The 17,066-nt window shown below is 36.0% G+C and overlaps 1 protein-coding gene across 1 annotated transcript in view; it reads right to left on the bottom strand.

Annotated features, from left to right (window-relative positions):
* Positions 1-192: 192 nt before the first annotated feature.
* The window catches only part of LOC128208302 (bifunctional glutamate/proline--tRNA ligase-like), a 42,224-nt gene continuing 25,350 nt past the window's right edge, over positions 193-17,066 (bottom strand). The window contains exons 20-35 of the mRNA XM_052911846.1: positions 16,518-16,730; positions 16,013-16,225; positions 15,272-15,484; positions 14,846-15,058; positions 11,529-11,652; positions 10,538-10,668; positions 9,839-10,083; positions 8,829-9,090; positions 8,358-8,510; positions 7,363-7,464; positions 6,352-6,507; positions 5,342-5,536; positions 4,263-4,436; positions 2,815-2,975; positions 2,160-2,303; positions 193-1,481 (exon numbers count right to left, since the gene is read on the bottom strand). Coding sequence (XP_052767806.1) covers positions 1,325-1,481; positions 2,160-2,303; positions 2,815-2,975; positions 4,263-4,436; positions 5,342-5,536; positions 6,352-6,507; positions 7,363-7,464; positions 8,358-8,510; positions 8,829-9,090; positions 9,839-10,083; positions 10,538-10,668; positions 11,529-11,652; positions 14,846-15,058; positions 15,272-15,484; positions 16,013-16,225; positions 16,518-16,730 — 2,856 coding nt within the window. The 3' untranslated portion in view covers positions 193-1,324. The remainder of the gene's footprint in view (positions 1,482-2,159; positions 2,304-2,814; positions 2,976-4,262; positions 4,437-5,341; positions 5,537-6,351; positions 6,508-7,362; positions 7,465-8,357; positions 8,511-8,828; positions 9,091-9,838; positions 10,084-10,537; positions 10,669-11,528; positions 11,653-14,845; positions 15,059-15,271; positions 15,485-16,012; positions 16,226-16,517; positions 16,731-17,066) is intronic.

Here is a 17,066-nt window from a genome sequence, read left to right as displayed (position 1 = left end):
GATCAAATGTTGACATTGAAATTATCAAGTTATCATTCACCAATATTTTCCTCTCTTTCAATACTTGAAATAACATTACTGTCAATCAATTTATTTTTTTCGTTAGTATATTTAACCAGCTTGGGCAAACTTGTAAAACACAAATATACTATCACATAGTTAAAAAGAAGCAAACCAACATGTATATTTTAGTATCGTATTTTATTTTCTAGCAGTAACAAAACGTGCATTCACCAACAAAAAAGGACGGGTCATTTACAGTTATCATTGTATAGGACATATTCTTAAAGGTGGTATCGCGGACATAATTATAAACCCTAGCATGCAGTCAATCCAGAAAAATAGCTGGCTGTCTGAGTAAGAGGAATTCATCCCCAAAGCATGATAAAGGGTTTATAACTCGTTGTTTCGAACGTGAATAGAAAATCGAAATAATATTTGTTTTGAAGGCGATTTATATTCATTCCAATGTACTTACTACTGTTTCGATGCATATTTTAGAGGGGAAAAACAATCTTTACATCTTTACAATATTCTGAAGTTCAAATCTCTCAATTCATGATCAATGCATTCTCGTACACCAGAGTGATAATGCTATGCGTACACCAGAGTGATAATGCTATGCGTTATTTTTATCATTATCAAACCTCTGATGAATGAAAATGAATTAATTGTGATCTTAAGACCCCTGATAATTAATGTAAAGTCATGGTAAAAAGAAACATATAATCTTGAACAGCACTGATTCTAAAACAAATGATAAATCCCCTTTCCAGAGAAAGCACTAGAGACTGCAATAAATACATTTCTAACATCGTCAATAAAGCCTAAAGCAAATCTGGCAGAAAAGTCCACATTAATACATGCTGTGGAAAGTACAGGGTAAAATGCATTAATTTTATGTGATTCTGGAAATTATATGAAAGAAAATGGTAGGCAACATACTAATAACGATGTAATATTTTATCATGATTGTGCAATTCCTTAACAAAATAACAAAATTTTCGACGGGAATAAAGCAAATATATCAATCTTTAAAAAATCTACTAGAGCTGTCGAAAACACTCAAACCTTTAAAGTTCAAAGGCAGTGTGGCTCATGATGTGAGTTGTATCTTTCTTTGAAGGACAATATTGATACTTAAACCTTTGATTGGAATTCAATAATTTAATACAGTTTTGTCTAAACACTTTAACATTAGTCCTTAAAGGCCCTATGGAACTGATGAGATGATGTTCTAAATCTTAAACATGTAGTCTTTTTCCAGTAGTTTTATTCTTGGTATTTTCAAAAAACACATCTTGGTATTTTCAAAAATAAGGAACTAATAGCTGCGTCCAAACAATGTATAAAACTTGGCCTCGCGATTGCAGCCTGGGTGTATACACTTGGACCCCTTGGCCAGCTCTTGGGGTTGCTTGAAGGGGATGCACAGCCCCTTTGCCCCCATAGCAGGGGCTCCTTCCTCTACCACAACATCCCTAAAACAGAAAATCAAAGATTTTTAATGTATAACCAAAGTCTAAAGACAAACGACTAATTCAAACATGATTTATACATAGTATGAAAGCACTCATAAGATCCTTGGTGAAACAGCCCCACAATTTTGGCAGTGAGTAATTTTCAGTCTGGTTAGCTGACAAAAGCTGTGATTTGTCAAAACCAATTCTAGTCATTATCAACGAAAAGATAACATTTATGTTTTCCATCAAGGATAATTGGGAAAATTCATGTGTTTTGAGCAAATGAATGTGCGGCTAAGGAAAGGCAAAACAGTTAATGCATAAATACATGACAAGGTTTAATGGACTTGCTCACATACTTTATGGACGCAACAATTTTTCAGAACAAAATGAAGCCAAATTGCAGAAAGTAATTTTTGTACATGCATGAAAATGGTTGATTAATAACTGAGCATCCATCCGTTTTCAATTTCCATTAATTGATGTCAAATTTTGTCAGATTCTGAACACTAGTTTAACTTAGGGGATAAGGAAGACTATAATATATAAAGTGGTTTAAGCTGATGACCAACTTTACAAACATAAAAACTGTTTAAATCTAATGAAAACAAAGCTGATTCAATTCATAAAATACTATCAACATTTAGAAAGCCTTCACCAAAGTTAAGACACCTTAATCAGGTGACCCATCCTTACCTAGCGCTATCCTTCTTTATTGCATCTTCACATGGTATTTCTCCGCAAAATGGCGCCTGGATAAGTTTGTTTTGGTCGAGGCCATTGCAAAATTCATCCCAATTATGTGACACGGTCATATTGGAGTCTAGGTCCTTCTTGGCTCTGAAATGTGCGTGATATATATAGTCTTCAGTAATTTAAAAAGAAGAGTTACAACAGTACAGCAATAATCATGAATTTTGCTATAAAGGTTACAGTGGTTTAATTGTAATGGTGTCTGCCTCTCACCAAAGAGGTCGTGGGTTCAAAACCCAACCACGGGAGTGTACTCTTGGGCTTTTAAAAATAACAAAAGTACTGCTTTTTAACCAGGAAGTTTTCTACCCGTTTTCTAATCGAAATTGATGCATATCTGTCTTCAGATGTCTTTACAATTGAGTCTAAATAAATAAGTAGAGACTAAGAGGAATATTACTCACTGTAAATAACTTAATAGAAACAAAGGAAGTACAAATCCTTTATTTTAATTCGTCAAAGTATCCATTATAAAAAAATCATATTTCAAGCAAAGTTCAGTAAAATGCTACCTTGTTTAATTGATTAAGATATTACTTATTCAATTTTGATAGACGCAGTGATTTTTTTAACATTCTTGCAAAGCAATTAGACTCACTTGTCAAACATATCCTTCTGGATTGTCTCAAGGAGATCTTTGACCTGTTGCACAAGATTATCGTTCTTCATGGTAAGTTTCTCGCCCGTGTCTCGACGTACGATCACAACCTGGTTTTGTTTCATGTCTCGTGGACCCAGCTCCATTCGCAGTGGTACGCCCTGAAAACAAGTGATTCTCTTGTTTTATACGAGATAATAGTTTTTGACTGCAAGCGTCTTGCCTACAACACGCCATATGACCACAACTTGGTTCTGTTCCATGTCCTGTGGCCCAAATTCTATACACAGTGGCAAACCCTTGATGTTAGTGATTATTTTTTATTTGTATGAGATTATTGTGTTCTTTCTCGCCCATGTCCTAACATACGATCACTACTTGGAAATGTTGTATATATACCTAGGATTAGCTCCATAGTTTGTGGCACACCCTATGGGTGTCTCCAAATGATAAGACAGTAAGTACAGGAAAACATGTCAATATCAGGTATCAGTGCTCCAGCTAGGCCTAAAAAGCAGGGTGTGGCACCATGCTGCCCTTTTACTACACCCTGCTGTGCCCTTTTGTTTGACAGTCAATTTTCAGAAATAAGTATGAACATAATATAGTCGAAACCCGTTGGCTCGAACTCGCTTGGCTCTAATTCCTCGTTGGCTCGAACTTGTTTTAGAGGACCGATTTATTTAAAATGAAGGTTAACAATCCCGCTTGGCTCGAAGATTCCGACGCTCGAAGTATTTTGGCCGGTCCCTGGGAGTTCAAGCCAACGGGGTTCGACTGTACATAACTTATAAAAGAAACAGGTAAGGTCTTCATAACAAACTATGAGTATTGAAAGTAGTTACAACACATGCACAATAAGAATTGAACATTGACCCTTGCAAGTCCCTCATGAAGGCTTTTTCAATGCGCATCAGAAGTGCCCCTTTCTGACCTAGCACCTTGTCCATTTCAAATTCTGGCTGGAGCACTGATGTAGCTAACATTTAGTTTCTAGAGGTCAAACATTTATCCCTGGATTTGAGGAAGTAGATAACTTAAAAAGCCAGCTTCCTTCCCAGTCTATGATTTTGTTCATTTTTAACTTTCATTTCAAGTGGTTTAAATTCCAGTGGTTAAATAAGAATTTATCTCTAAGGAAACTAAACCCCATTTGTCCAGCATTTAAAAATGAGTTTATGACTACACATATTAAAATCTTACATTGTATTATTTCCTAGTGGTTAAACTTTCATCCTTGAGAGTTTTCAATAGATATCTCTGTTGTCGGCTTTCGTGCTCATCCTTAGACATCTATATTTGATAGCCCCCACACACAAGAAATTTAGCAATCTTACTTTTGATTCCTAGTAAGCTTCCACCCTTGCGAGTACTTATCTCTGAGGACAGCTTTCTACCTTATTCTTCCAGCATCTTGTGAGTCACACACAGACATTTAGCAAACTTACCTTCAATTCCCAGTGGTTAAACTTCCATCCAGGAGAGTAATTATCTCGAAGGTCAGCTTTCACTTTCACTCCTCCAGCTTCTAGTGAGGACTTTAGGGCCTCACACGCCGACATAAGCTTGTTGGTATCCGCCTCTGACAGGGAAGCTGTTACCCCACAAGGCACTATCACAGCCTGGAAGTATATGAGCAAGGAGCCAAATGAAATAACAAGATTTTGATGAAATTTTATGTGCGATCTTAAAAAAATAAGGAAAACATAAACTAGATATGGAGATATTGTCGAATGAAAGCACCTTTTAACAAGAGCGCCAAAGAGCATATGCCAGTGTTAAATGTGTAACAAATTTTATTCAAGTATGTTCTTGAAGGTTAAATCATGGAAAAAAAGTTAATGTTTTTACACTATGATGCCACCAATGCCTGAGCTAAGACAAAAACTAACTTTTTTTCTTCCAAAAAACATACAATCTTGTAAAATATTGATAATTCTCACTGCTTTTCAATGGCTCTCAGTTTTAAATTATTTACACTTTCATTAAAAATATTAACTTAGAAAAGATACTTTTTACTCAGGATAGAGTTTATCACTTAATTCTAAACAATGCTGACATAAGTAGATTACATAAAGGATGCTTAACTTGCCAAAGACGCCTGAAACAAGACCATTCACAAGAACATGACAAATACAACTTGACCTTTGAGGCATGGCTCAAATGCTATTGGCAACATCCCTTTTAATACAACTGTGTATTTCTGTAAGGTTTGAGTACAATTTCAATAAAATTGAGTAAGTTACATCTCAGACACAATAGTAATGGACAGATATATAAACAAACAGATGGATAGACAGTGTGACAACTATACGCCTCCCTTTCATGAGCACAAGAACCACTACAATCACCTCATTGGCTCGAAACAGCTTGGCTCAAATTCATGTTGGCCCGCTAAGAATTGATTTCTTTATACTGAACTTAAGCATTGCCATTTGGCTCTAATTTTTCAAGGCTAAGGTATGTTTGCCAGTTCCATGGAGTTCAAGCCAACAGAGTTTGACTGTTATGTATTAAATTTAGCTACCTGTAGGCAGGCGACCCTAGGTGGGAGCACGAGACCTTGATTGTCCCCATGCACCATACACATGACTCCGATGGTTCGAGTCGTAATTCCCCACGAGTTCTGGAACACGTACTTCTTGTCTCGTGTCTCCGGATCCTCGTATACAATCTCAAACATCTTGGAGAAGTTTTGACCAAGATGGTGACTGGTAGCACCCTGTAAAATACAATGATTATTGATGATAAGAATATTACAACTTAATCTGGATATTAATTAAATATGTAACAGACCACAAATTGCTATGTAAATCTTGTTCGGTCGTACCCGTGATCTGCAGGCTGACACTCTTATTGTGATGCAAAAAAAGGAGCTTATAAGTGTGACAGTAAAAGTGTGAATTATAAGCCATGCAGCAAATGAACATGTAATTTAAACTAAAGCCTTACCTTGTATTCAATATAAAACTTACCGTTAATCTAAAACATACTTCAGAGATTCTATGTAGTGTATTGGTCTATTTTCTTTCTTTTTTATTGCAAAAAAAAAGACAGACTTTACTCCTTAAATTCACTCTTGAAATTAAGACCAATATGAAGATGACTGAATTTACTCTTCCTTCCATGACAGATGCAAGTTTATGATACTGAATGACCACTGAGCTGTACTACTGGCTGATATGTCAGCCTCAAAGGTGGTTCAGGTTCTATACTCTCTGAGAGCAAACAATACCTTCCCAGCCCATGAGGGTTACAAGTTTTTGGGACTTTGTTACCACTGATCGGTATAGCCAGATCATATCGGTAAGATAAATGCCATGACGGTGGATTTGAAATCTCTGAATGCAAACTTTTCCTTCCCAGTCCATGAGGGATACAAGTTTATGATGCTAAATTACTACTAACCTGTATAGCCCGGCCACTGGCTAAGAGGTAAGCCTTAAGGGTGTTTTTAAATCCCTACGGACAAAATTTTGCTCCGCAACCTTTGAATTGATTAATATTGCAAGATTATGATACTATATTACAACTGACCTGTATAGCCCGGCCACTGGCTGAGATATAAGCCTCGACGGTGGTTGTAAAATCTCCACCAGCAAACTTTTCCTTCTCAGTCTTCCTGCCCCTCACAACTGGGATGGCCATCAAGTGCTCATACACCTGGGCATACAGCTCTAAGATCGTGTACACCTGAAAGGAGAAGGATGACATATCAGTGAGTGAAAACAAAAGCATGGCAGAGTAAACACCATGATTTCAGTCATGCAAGGGGCATAACTTATTTATATAATTATTTAGGCAGAATTGTAGGCCTTGCTGTTTATATTTGATGACCCCTTTAAAAAGCATGGCACCAAAGCTGGAAAAGTCACAATTTAAGTTTTTAGCTGAACCTGAATCTTTGAAGCATTTCAGTGGAACGAAAATCAAAATATCACAACTTTTGGCATTGCTATGGCAATTTTCGCTTAGCTTCTGTACATGGAAAATAACATGAATCTGCTTGCAAAACTGAGGTATTTATTAATTAATAAGTCAAACGATGTTTCACATAATTATAATAACAAATACTTAGAAAACACACTCAGGGTTCGAATTTAACTTTGCAACTCGCAAAATGAAAAATCAACTTGCAATTTTATTGTTTGCTTTAATCCCTTATAATATTGTCTAATTAAAGTAAATATTTACACCTAAGACATATTATGAATAAAAAAAGTATCAATCTTGAGTGAGCCAATCACAGATTTTTGCGAGCTTGAATAAAAGTCACTCGCAATTTGCAAATGTCGCTCGCATTTTAAGAGTATGCAAGTCTAAATTCAAGAGCCTGACACTCACACTTTTTTAGGAAAAAAAGTTGCTATGGCAACTTCAATACATTCAATACCCCAAACATCATATGAATTGGCCTGGTTCCACCAGGCAGTGTGGTGTCTATGTTGCCACAGGAATAAATGTTATACTCCTCAAAATACATACTCCAAAACATAATGCCACTCCATCGGCCTTCAAATCAACCAGCACACCTAATCCCATACTAACCTCCTCACATGCATCATCCTTGTTTGACCAGGCTGTGTGTCCCTCCTGCCACAGGAACTCACGAGTTCTCAGGAACGGCTGTGGGTGTTTGAACTCCCATCGCTGTAAAACACAAAACAAGCAACCTGGCATAAAAGAGGTCCAACAAGAGAGCAGTGAAGAGTAAGCCATAGCTTGTCTTATATCGTAAGTTTCAGAAGCTAAACATTTCAAAACACAGTAAATAATCATTCTAACAATAGCATCAGAAGCAGGGCAGGTATTCATAAAGTCATTTCATAACTTAAGCTGATTTCTTAAATTGTTTATAGTCAAATAGAAAGAAATGTTTAAGTTTTTTTTCACGCTTAAGTATGCTATTTTTTAATAAGGTTAATGAACTTATGTATTTTCGAAATTCTTTGTTTTTAAAAATTAGGCAAGTAACTGTTAGAAAATGACTTTAGATCTAATTTTTATGAAAACCGCCCAAGATATCAAAATGTGTCTGTTTTTTTCTCAGTCAATCAATCAGTTTGATCAGAACCATGGGCTCTGCTTTGCTGAAGCGTGCAACCTCGGGTAAAATGTATGTGTGTACTAAGTTTCACGCAAATATCTTGAATATTTCTTTAGTTATGGACAAGTTTGAAGATTGTGCACAACAAGGACGGCAAAGCTATGACCATATACCACAACTTTTCCATTGAGATAAACAACAAAAGATAAGCCAAGTAAACTGCCACGGAGCAAACCCAATGCTTGTCAGTTGATTTTCAGTCAAACAAGGGCATAAATCAATAATAAATAAGCCAGAGTTATACATATTGTCTCTGGCAACATGTTCCATATACCAAGTTTCAATTGAATATCTTGTATTTATAAGTTATTGCCTAGATTTTAGTGTTTGCACGCCGACAAAGACAACAACGTCATTGCTATAATAACTTGAGTAGCCAAATAGACTAGCCAAAACCTAAAAAACACAATAAGATCTTTTAAGGTAGTCCACTCACCACTACATTACACCACTGGTTCAGTTTAAGGGGCAGGTCCCTATGAGACTTTATCCACTTTGCGTACGCCGGGTACATGACAGTTTCACTAGTCGGTCGAATGGCTATTGGCTCGGCAAGTTCAGATTTCCCAGATCTCGTCACCCATGCTACCTGCAAATTTATACATAAGTTGAAAACTAGATTTAAGTATGATGGGTAAATGACCTTCTCAATGGTTCCCAGATAAATTTTGTCACCCAAGTTATCTGCAGTTGAATAGTTAGAAAACTAGATTAATGTAAAAAAGGTTAACGACCGTCGCAATGATTGGCATTTGGAAATCAGCTCAACAAGGTCAGAGTTGTGAAATAAAGTATGACAGCATGACGTTCTATGAAATTACATGTATATAAATTTGTATGGAAAAATTCCTTTCATCACTAAAATAAATTAATTTCAAAAATTAAATGGAATGAAATTCTATTTTACCTCAGGAGCGAAGTCCTCAATGTGCGTTTTCTCCCTCTCCAGGGCAGCATTTGACACAAACATCGGGAAGTATGTGTTCTCCACGCCCAGTTTCTTAATTGCTGTATCGAAGAAATCCTTGATAACCTCCCATATAGAGTAAGACCAGGGCCTCAGGATGTAACAACCACTGACATCGTAATACTCAATCAGTTCAGCCTTCGTGATGATCTGAGAATACCAGTCTGAGAGATTTTCTTCCTTTTTGGCTTCAAGACCCAGTCTGCAATAGGAATTTAGTGAATGGTTAATAAACATGGATAAGTCTCAATAAAGAGCCATGCTAAAACAAACATTTTACACCACACATTATATGCTCAATAAACACAAAGCCAAAAGAATGAATGCGGAGACTGTATAATCAATTTTATGTTGTAGATAATATCTCAGAGAGTCAAACATAACAAATTAGTAATTTTAATATGATTAACTAGTGTTTTTAATAATTTGTAATTAATTTATAGTTTAAGCCAGTAATAGACAGTCTGGTTACCGAGTTCTTCATAAATGAATCCGTGAAAATGTAGGATAAGAAAGCTTGTGCAGGGGCAGTATATTTTAAGTTCACTCGCCCTGGTAGCAAAAGGGCCCCAAGTGCAGGGCTCGAGCCCTTAATGTCTTGAATACTAGCACAGAGATCCACTGACAAAGCTAACCTGTAGGAAGTTTCTAACCCAAGCACACTACACAGTGTATAAGCATTAGAGTGACAAGGATTGAAAGCCAACGCTCGTCTGTTTCTTCCAAACAAACAAGGAAAACTTGACAATTACCCTTGTTATTTGCCTTGCTATACATGTGCGTCTTGTCCCTAGCAAACTTCATCTGAATATCTTCAACAGCATTTAACAACGGCCAAAGTTTTTGCATGCTCATGACGCTGATAAAAGCACCAAGTCTATGACAATAGCTATCTTTTTCTTTTTCTAAAGCAGACAAGCTGACAATGTCTTATCAAATCTACTACTGACCTGCTCTGTTTCTTACTGTGCTCTGCGGCAGCCTCCTCAGCATTCTTGCTTTCGTTCTGGGCCTTTTCCTGCTTTTTCCCTTGCTTATCTCCCTTGTTCTCCTTATTATCTCCCTTCTTGCCCTGGTTGTCTCCTTTGCCCTTTTTCTTGTCCTGTCTACCCGCTGCTGGCAAGTCCTCCCCTGTCAGGGTCTTGTACTGGGCTTTCAAGCAGAGCAAGGTGGACACCTCCTTGTCTACCACATCCTGTGATTAAAAGTGAGTAATTTAAAATCATGTAAAAGGCCAGAGATTATTTATTAACTTCCTTGATCGGGGCAAGCACGGTCGACACCTCCTTGTCTATAGAATCCTAGGTATAAAGGAGCTTATTTTTATTCATTCTACAATGACTATGAAACAAGCTTTTAAGATATTTTAATAATTACTCTCTACTATCTGAGCAGTTCATCAAATATGTGTACATAATGCAGATATACAGATACTTCCAATATAATAATTTAATAACAACAGTATGTCTATTAAAAAAAATCTGAAATCTTCATAGCCCTTGATAAAGTTTACATAGAATGTTTGTACAAATCAAAGGTTCATACATAAACTTCCCCAAAGCATGCAGCTAGAATACTCTTCCTGTTTAGTGTACAATTTAGCATTTTTAAGTATATAGGGGATTAATGATAAAGGGTTAAGCATTCACTTTGGCAGCTTTGGCAGCCTTCAGATCCCTGACTTTTCCACCCTGGGCCTCAATCTTTTCCCTGAGAGCAACCGCTTCTGGACCGTCTGCCATTTCCCCTCTTGGTGCCCCTGCTGGCTCCGCGCCCTTGCCTGTTAATTAGAAAAAATATATGCCATCAAAATTTATATTATTGATGTTACAGTCCCCAGCTGGCCTGGTTTTTCATATTTAAATTTAACATAGCTTTATTCATACCAATGATGTTGCAAATCATGAAATAACTCATTATATTGCTAATAAACTACCGTTAATAGTCTGAAAATAAAGTCTCACGATAAGATATAGATTACTTTCTTGGTGTGTGAGTACTTATTTTTACAAGTTTTAGAAAACTTCATTAATAAATTTTGTACTGTATTATAATCTATGTATTATCCTTATGATATTTGGCACAGATACCATATAAAATTGCTCCAAAACATCAAGAGAATACATATTATTGTTTAGAATCAAACAAAAAAGAAAAATAATCTGTGATCCATAATGGATCATTGCAAATGCAGACCAAGTTAGGATCAAGATCAAACTCTGGTGGTTTTTTCCTGATACATGTAATGTTTTCTTTCCATAATCTTGACAAGCCCCCTTACCTTATTTTGACCGCCTTTTCTTGGTTTCCATTCTTGTCCTGTGGCTACCTTGTAGTCTCTATAATTTTGAAACACTCTCTAACCTGGTTTAGATCCCGCCCCCGTTTGTTTGCCCCTCCCAATCCTGGCCAGTGGCTGCCTTGTAGTCTCTCTATGATTTTGACACGCCCCTTACCTAATATAGACCACAGCCCCTGTGTATCATCACCACCTCTGCCTGCTATCCAGCCCAGTGGCTGCTGTTCAATGTGTCTCTATATTTTGAAATGCCCCCTTACCTAGTTTTGACCCAACCAACTGCCTACCCAGCCAGTGGCTACGTTTTACTCTTACTCCAAAATTTGGACACACCCCCTCACCTTGTTTAGATCCTGCCCCCTGAACGTTTGCTCCACTCACTCCTGGTTTCCAGTCCTGGCCAGTGGCTGCCTTGTAATCAGCCTTCAATTGGAGAAGTTTCTTCACTTCAGCATCTACAGCAGCCTAGAAAAACAGAATGATTTTTACTGACCTAAGCCTGCATTACATGTACCCCAAGATACACCATGTAATCATGTATTTCTCAAATGTTCCATAAAATTTTATTTTTATTTTTTGAGGTAAAGATAAACACATTCACAGTGATATGAGTCACTTTGCACTCAAGTAACAAGGAGAAAGAACAAGAAGCGCCACGGAGCAAAGGCCAGTGCTGACCTATTGTTCTTGCTCTCAATTAAACAAGGGGCATAACTCAACAATTATTAAAGCAAGAGTTTTGAACATTCAGTATACATGTGCAACAGGTGTACCAAGTTTGATTTGAATGTCTTAAACCCATTTTTAGATGTGACCATGGATTAAGATTTTGCAATTCAATGACATTTTATGCCGATAACAAGGCTATTCCACTCCTCTATTTCTTTGAAGAACAAAAGTACTAATTACTAACTGTCTCAGTCAATGAAACAAACAAACAAACAAACAAAAAACCTGTTCAATGATTTATTTTTTTTTAAAGAAAAACAATTGAAATTAATAATATATTTCTAAAAGGGACATAAGAAATAAATAATATCATTATATTTTAAAAGAGAACATTATAAATAAATCATTAAATCTAGTTTTAACTTTTTGAGTTTTCTTTAAAAAAAATGTTATTTAGTCAAAATCACTCAATACTTTATCCTGAATGTGTGTTTATAAAATAACAAAGTTTTTTATATTTTAACATCAAGACAATGCAAAGTATTGCATCATCAATGAAAAACAGTTAACCTACAGTAAACCTACAGTATTGATTGTCACCAACCACCTTGTATAGTTGACTCGAGTACAAAATTCATTTATATTTTAACAAGTACAAAATATGATTAAACTCATTTTAAAGCAAGCATTTTTTTAAGTATTCATTTAAAAATTAGAAGGTAATAATATTTTTCATCACAGTACATAAAGAAAAGCCTTTTGAGATATATAGTATATACATGTTAAATATAGATAAGTGTCTCATCATGTTAAAATTTCACAAATTTTACAAAAAAAATCTGAAAAAAAATAATCTGGTGAATGAAATGAAGCACTAAAGATAATATGTTCTCTAATTATACCATAAACTACCTTGATATATCCTTGAAAAACACCTAAGTTTCACTCAAGCATTAATTGAATCATTCACGTGGCATCTGAATTGTATTATACTATGTTTATACATGTGAGTTTCACTTGACCTACTTCACACACTCAGTTTTATGAATTAATCTATTTATAGATTAGTTGGATAATTAGGCTACATCCAACTAATATATTTTTCATTTATGCTTAGAAGACAATCTATGCTTTCTTGAATTTTCTTGCTCAATTGTTATAACAATATTTACTGTCTAAATAAACACAAAAATAATCTAACAAAGTTTTTAAAAGAATCTAACAAAGTTTTTATTTATTACATTCAATGAATCAATAATTTGAACATTTATTTGTTTAGTTTATCTCAGATCATAAAAGGAATATTTTACCAGCCGCTCTAGTGCAATATAATCCAGTTTAAATAAGTAAATACAGACTAAACATTTTGACATGCCTCATAAATATGAAATGCTCTGTTTATATATGTTCTGAAATTGATCACCTGTTACCTGAACAATGTTTATATTACAACTTCCTTTTCAAGTACATGTAAAACTTAAATGATGCAATTTTACGGCAATAAAACAAGGGATGATGAAAACCAGTCAAGAGTTCATGACATATGCTCATGTTATTTCTCTTGTATTGCATACTTTCAGACATATATAAAGCAATACCTTGACAGCAGGTGATTTCACATGATTTTTCTAAAAGGATAAGGGTTTTAGCCGAAGAGTTATTGGGGGTGCTGCACCCTTAGCCCTAAACATTGTAAATCAATACAAAAATATTATAAAATACAGTAGTTGTGATTTTTATTTCTCATATTAAAGCTGCACTCTTACAGAGTTATCATTTTGACAACTTCATTACTTTTTGAAGTTGGATGGTCACCTTTTTTTGCGTAAATGTCTGGAAAATGGGGAATAAAGACTGCTGACAATAGATCAGATTGCAGTTTATCATATATACATTTAAAAACTTATGTTTTTTGGTTTAAACCATTACAATCGCTTAGACAGAAATGCAATTTTCAGCATTTTACCAAACAATTGAGATCTGTTCTATAATAAGTTATCTAATATTGACTGAATTGAAGACGCCAAAATCAGCCAATTCTGTGACAATTTTTATAATAAGTGTCAAAACTGACATTCTTTGAGAGTGCAGCTTTAAATATCTTGTGTTTGAGCTGCATCATTTCTGCACTATAAAATCGCCCCCTAACAGCTGGGGAGAAACAATATTAAGGACCGGTAGGGTTTTAGCTAATGAGAAGGGTGCTGCACCCTATTCCTTTTATGGTTGCGCTCCTCTAAAGGACCACTCAAGAACTATTCCTTTGAAATTTGGTTAAAATTCCAGAAGGGGCTTATCAAGAGTAGTCGTTTGAAAGCCAACAAGCCATCACAATAGCACTAGCCCGAATTTCTTGAACAATCTTAAGTTCCTTATTATATAACAAAATCAAGCTAAGCACACTAATTTGGATTTCATGTTAAAGGGACTAGATACCAGATGGTAAAAAAACCCGGCATATACAGTATTTCCTCGAAACAAGAATAGAATTATCAATACAAACTAGTATGAGGCTGATAATACATCATTTTACATGATAAAAAGAATATTACATCGCTGTCTCAAGAGTTTACCCATTTAAAATAGTGCATAATGGTTTCCCAGTTGATTGTGTGTGTATTTAGCATGTGAAAGTCACGTGATTAGTACAGATAAATATACCAACGCCACTTTCAAAATTTACTTGGATTTACATGGTAGACACACCCAGTAAATTTTGAATTGGAAAAATAAACAAAAACTTCCAAAGATACATGTGTCCTTAGCGATGTGATAACTCAGTAAGCAAGATTTGATGCGTTATCTTGTCCCTTTAAGCATAAATAGTTTAACTTTCTCTTTTAAAGAGTTAAAAGACAAAGAAGGTGAAGCAAATCATGATAAACTACTGCTTGTGTTGTCAAATCAAGTTTAAGTGAGTAATTCGGCTAATTCAAATAAGATGCTTAAGCAAGTTCAGCCTAAGATTTTTCTAGAAATAAGATCATACCTTGTCCGCTTTTTTGCTCTTTATTTCCCTGACAACATTTCCCTGTGCAGTGATCTTGTCATTCAAATCTACCGCTGAATTGCCTGTTGCCGGGGCAGCAGTAGGAGTTGCTGTGGCAACAGGGGCCTGACCGGGTTTCCAGTCCTTGCCTGTGGCAGCCTTGTACTGAGCCTTTAAGTCTAGAAGAGCTTTAACTGCAACATCTATGTCGGCCTGTAAAGTAAAGTGGATCAGTATATAGATTTCTAGTTGATTCCACAAATAAAGTTGTTGACTGTTGCTGTGAAACCAACATTTTATAAACGAGTTAAACTTTCTTACTATCCTTAAAACTGATTTTTTCTTTTAATTTGGGTACCATAATAAAACACATTAATGTCCAAGCAATAATTTAAAAAAATTTAAAACATGAAACAGGAAATTTACCTTGGCAGCCTTTTTGCCCTTGAGGTCTCTGACCAAGTTTCCTTGTTCTGTGATCTTGTTGTTAAGGTCAGCTGAGGCATTGCCAGTTGCCGGGGAAGAAGCAGGAGTTGCCATGGCAACAGGGGCCTGACCTGGTTTCCAGTCTTTGCCTGTGGCAGACTTGTACTGGGCCTTTAAGTCGAGAAGGGTCTTGACTGCTGCATCTATGTCAGCCTGTGTATGAAAGGATGTGCATAAGTGAGATATATATATATATATATCTATTGTTTAGACAAAGACAGATGCTTGGATGTCAAGTATGTATCTAACAATATTGACCTTTCTTATTGTACCTAAAACATTCTAAACAAGAGTGCTGTGATTGCAAATGCCAATGCTCACCTGGTTTTGTTTTTTCAGTCAAACAAGAGCTGTAACTCAATAAGCATATAACCTAGAGTAATTCCCATTGGCTTTACAAGCGCATTTTATCTTGGCCAACATATCTACCAAATTTCATATGAATACCTTGATTGTATTTTGAAATATTGCAAAGGTTAGAGTTTTGTGCAACACTGCCTCTGACAAAGAAATCAAGTCTACCACATATAGCCCAACATTTTTTCTTTGAAAACAACAACTAATTTTATAAAACATTTGGCCAGAGACGCAGGAAATGCCAGCATAATTACTCTGACAATATGGCTGACCATTGTTCATGTACCATCAATGATGTATTCACATTAGAGGCGATTTTTTTACCTTTGCAGCTTTTTTGCCCTTGAGGTCTCGGACCAAGTTCCCTTGTTCTGTGATCTTGTTGTTAAGGTCACTTGCAGCATTGCCAGTTGCTGGGGCAGTAGCAGGAGAAGCCATGGCAACAGGGGCCTGACCTGGTTTCCAGTCTTTGCCTGTGGCAGCCTTGTACTGGGCTTTCAAGTCGAGAAGGGCTTTGACTGCAGCATCTACATCAGCCTGTGAATAAATGGATGTGTATTTATGTTAAAAATAATATCCATTGTAACCATGTATAGACAAACATTGGTGTTAATTCTTTAATCCATGAAGTGGATATCTAATGAGGAATAATACATGGCGCATACAAATTAATTTTATTTATTACACATTGTTTCCTTCTGCTCATGTAAAAGAATTAGCTGGTGTAACAGCGGTTGTCATGTCAGAAGCTCAGACAGGATAATTTTTTTCCCCCAAATACAATTTGATAATTTAAAAAATGGATTTTCAAAAAGGCTGAAATGTTCACCTTGGCAGCTTTCTTGCCCTTGAGGTCTCTGACCAAGTTTCCTTGTTCTGTGATTTTCTGGTCCAAATCTCCCCCAACATTGCCTGTTGCTGGGGCAGCAGCTGGTTTTGCTGTGGCAACAGGGGCCTGACCGGGTTTCCAGTCCTTGCCTGTGGCAGCTTTGTACTGGGCCTTTAAGTCGAGAAGAGCTTTCACAGCAGCATCTATGTCAGTCTGAATTGTAAAATAGACATAGACTAAGGCAAAATAAACAGGAAAAATAACAAACGGTGTGTTGGAAAGGGGAGTGAGAACAAGTGTTCTATCAAAATGATGTGATAAGAGCTACATCTATAAAAGTCACTCAGGCTTACACTCAGTGCTCCAGCAATGCCTAAATAGCAGGGTGGGGCACCCTGCTGTGCCCTTTTATTTGACAAAGTCAAATTTCAGAAATAAGTATAATATCAAGAAATATCATTTTGACATTTTGACACAAAAGTAACAGCTAAGGCATTTATAACAAAATAAAAGTATTAAAAGTGCTTAGAACACATACACAACTAGAAC

The sequence above is a fragment of the Mya arenaria genome, chromosome 11 (genome assembly GCF_026914265.1).
Source record: "Mya arenaria isolate MELC-2E11 chromosome 11, ASM2691426v1".
In the NCBI taxonomy this organism is placed as follows: domain Eukaryota; kingdom Metazoa; phylum Mollusca; class Bivalvia; order Myida; family Myidae; genus Mya; species Mya arenaria.
This window is presented reverse-complemented; position numbering and strand designations above follow the sequence as displayed.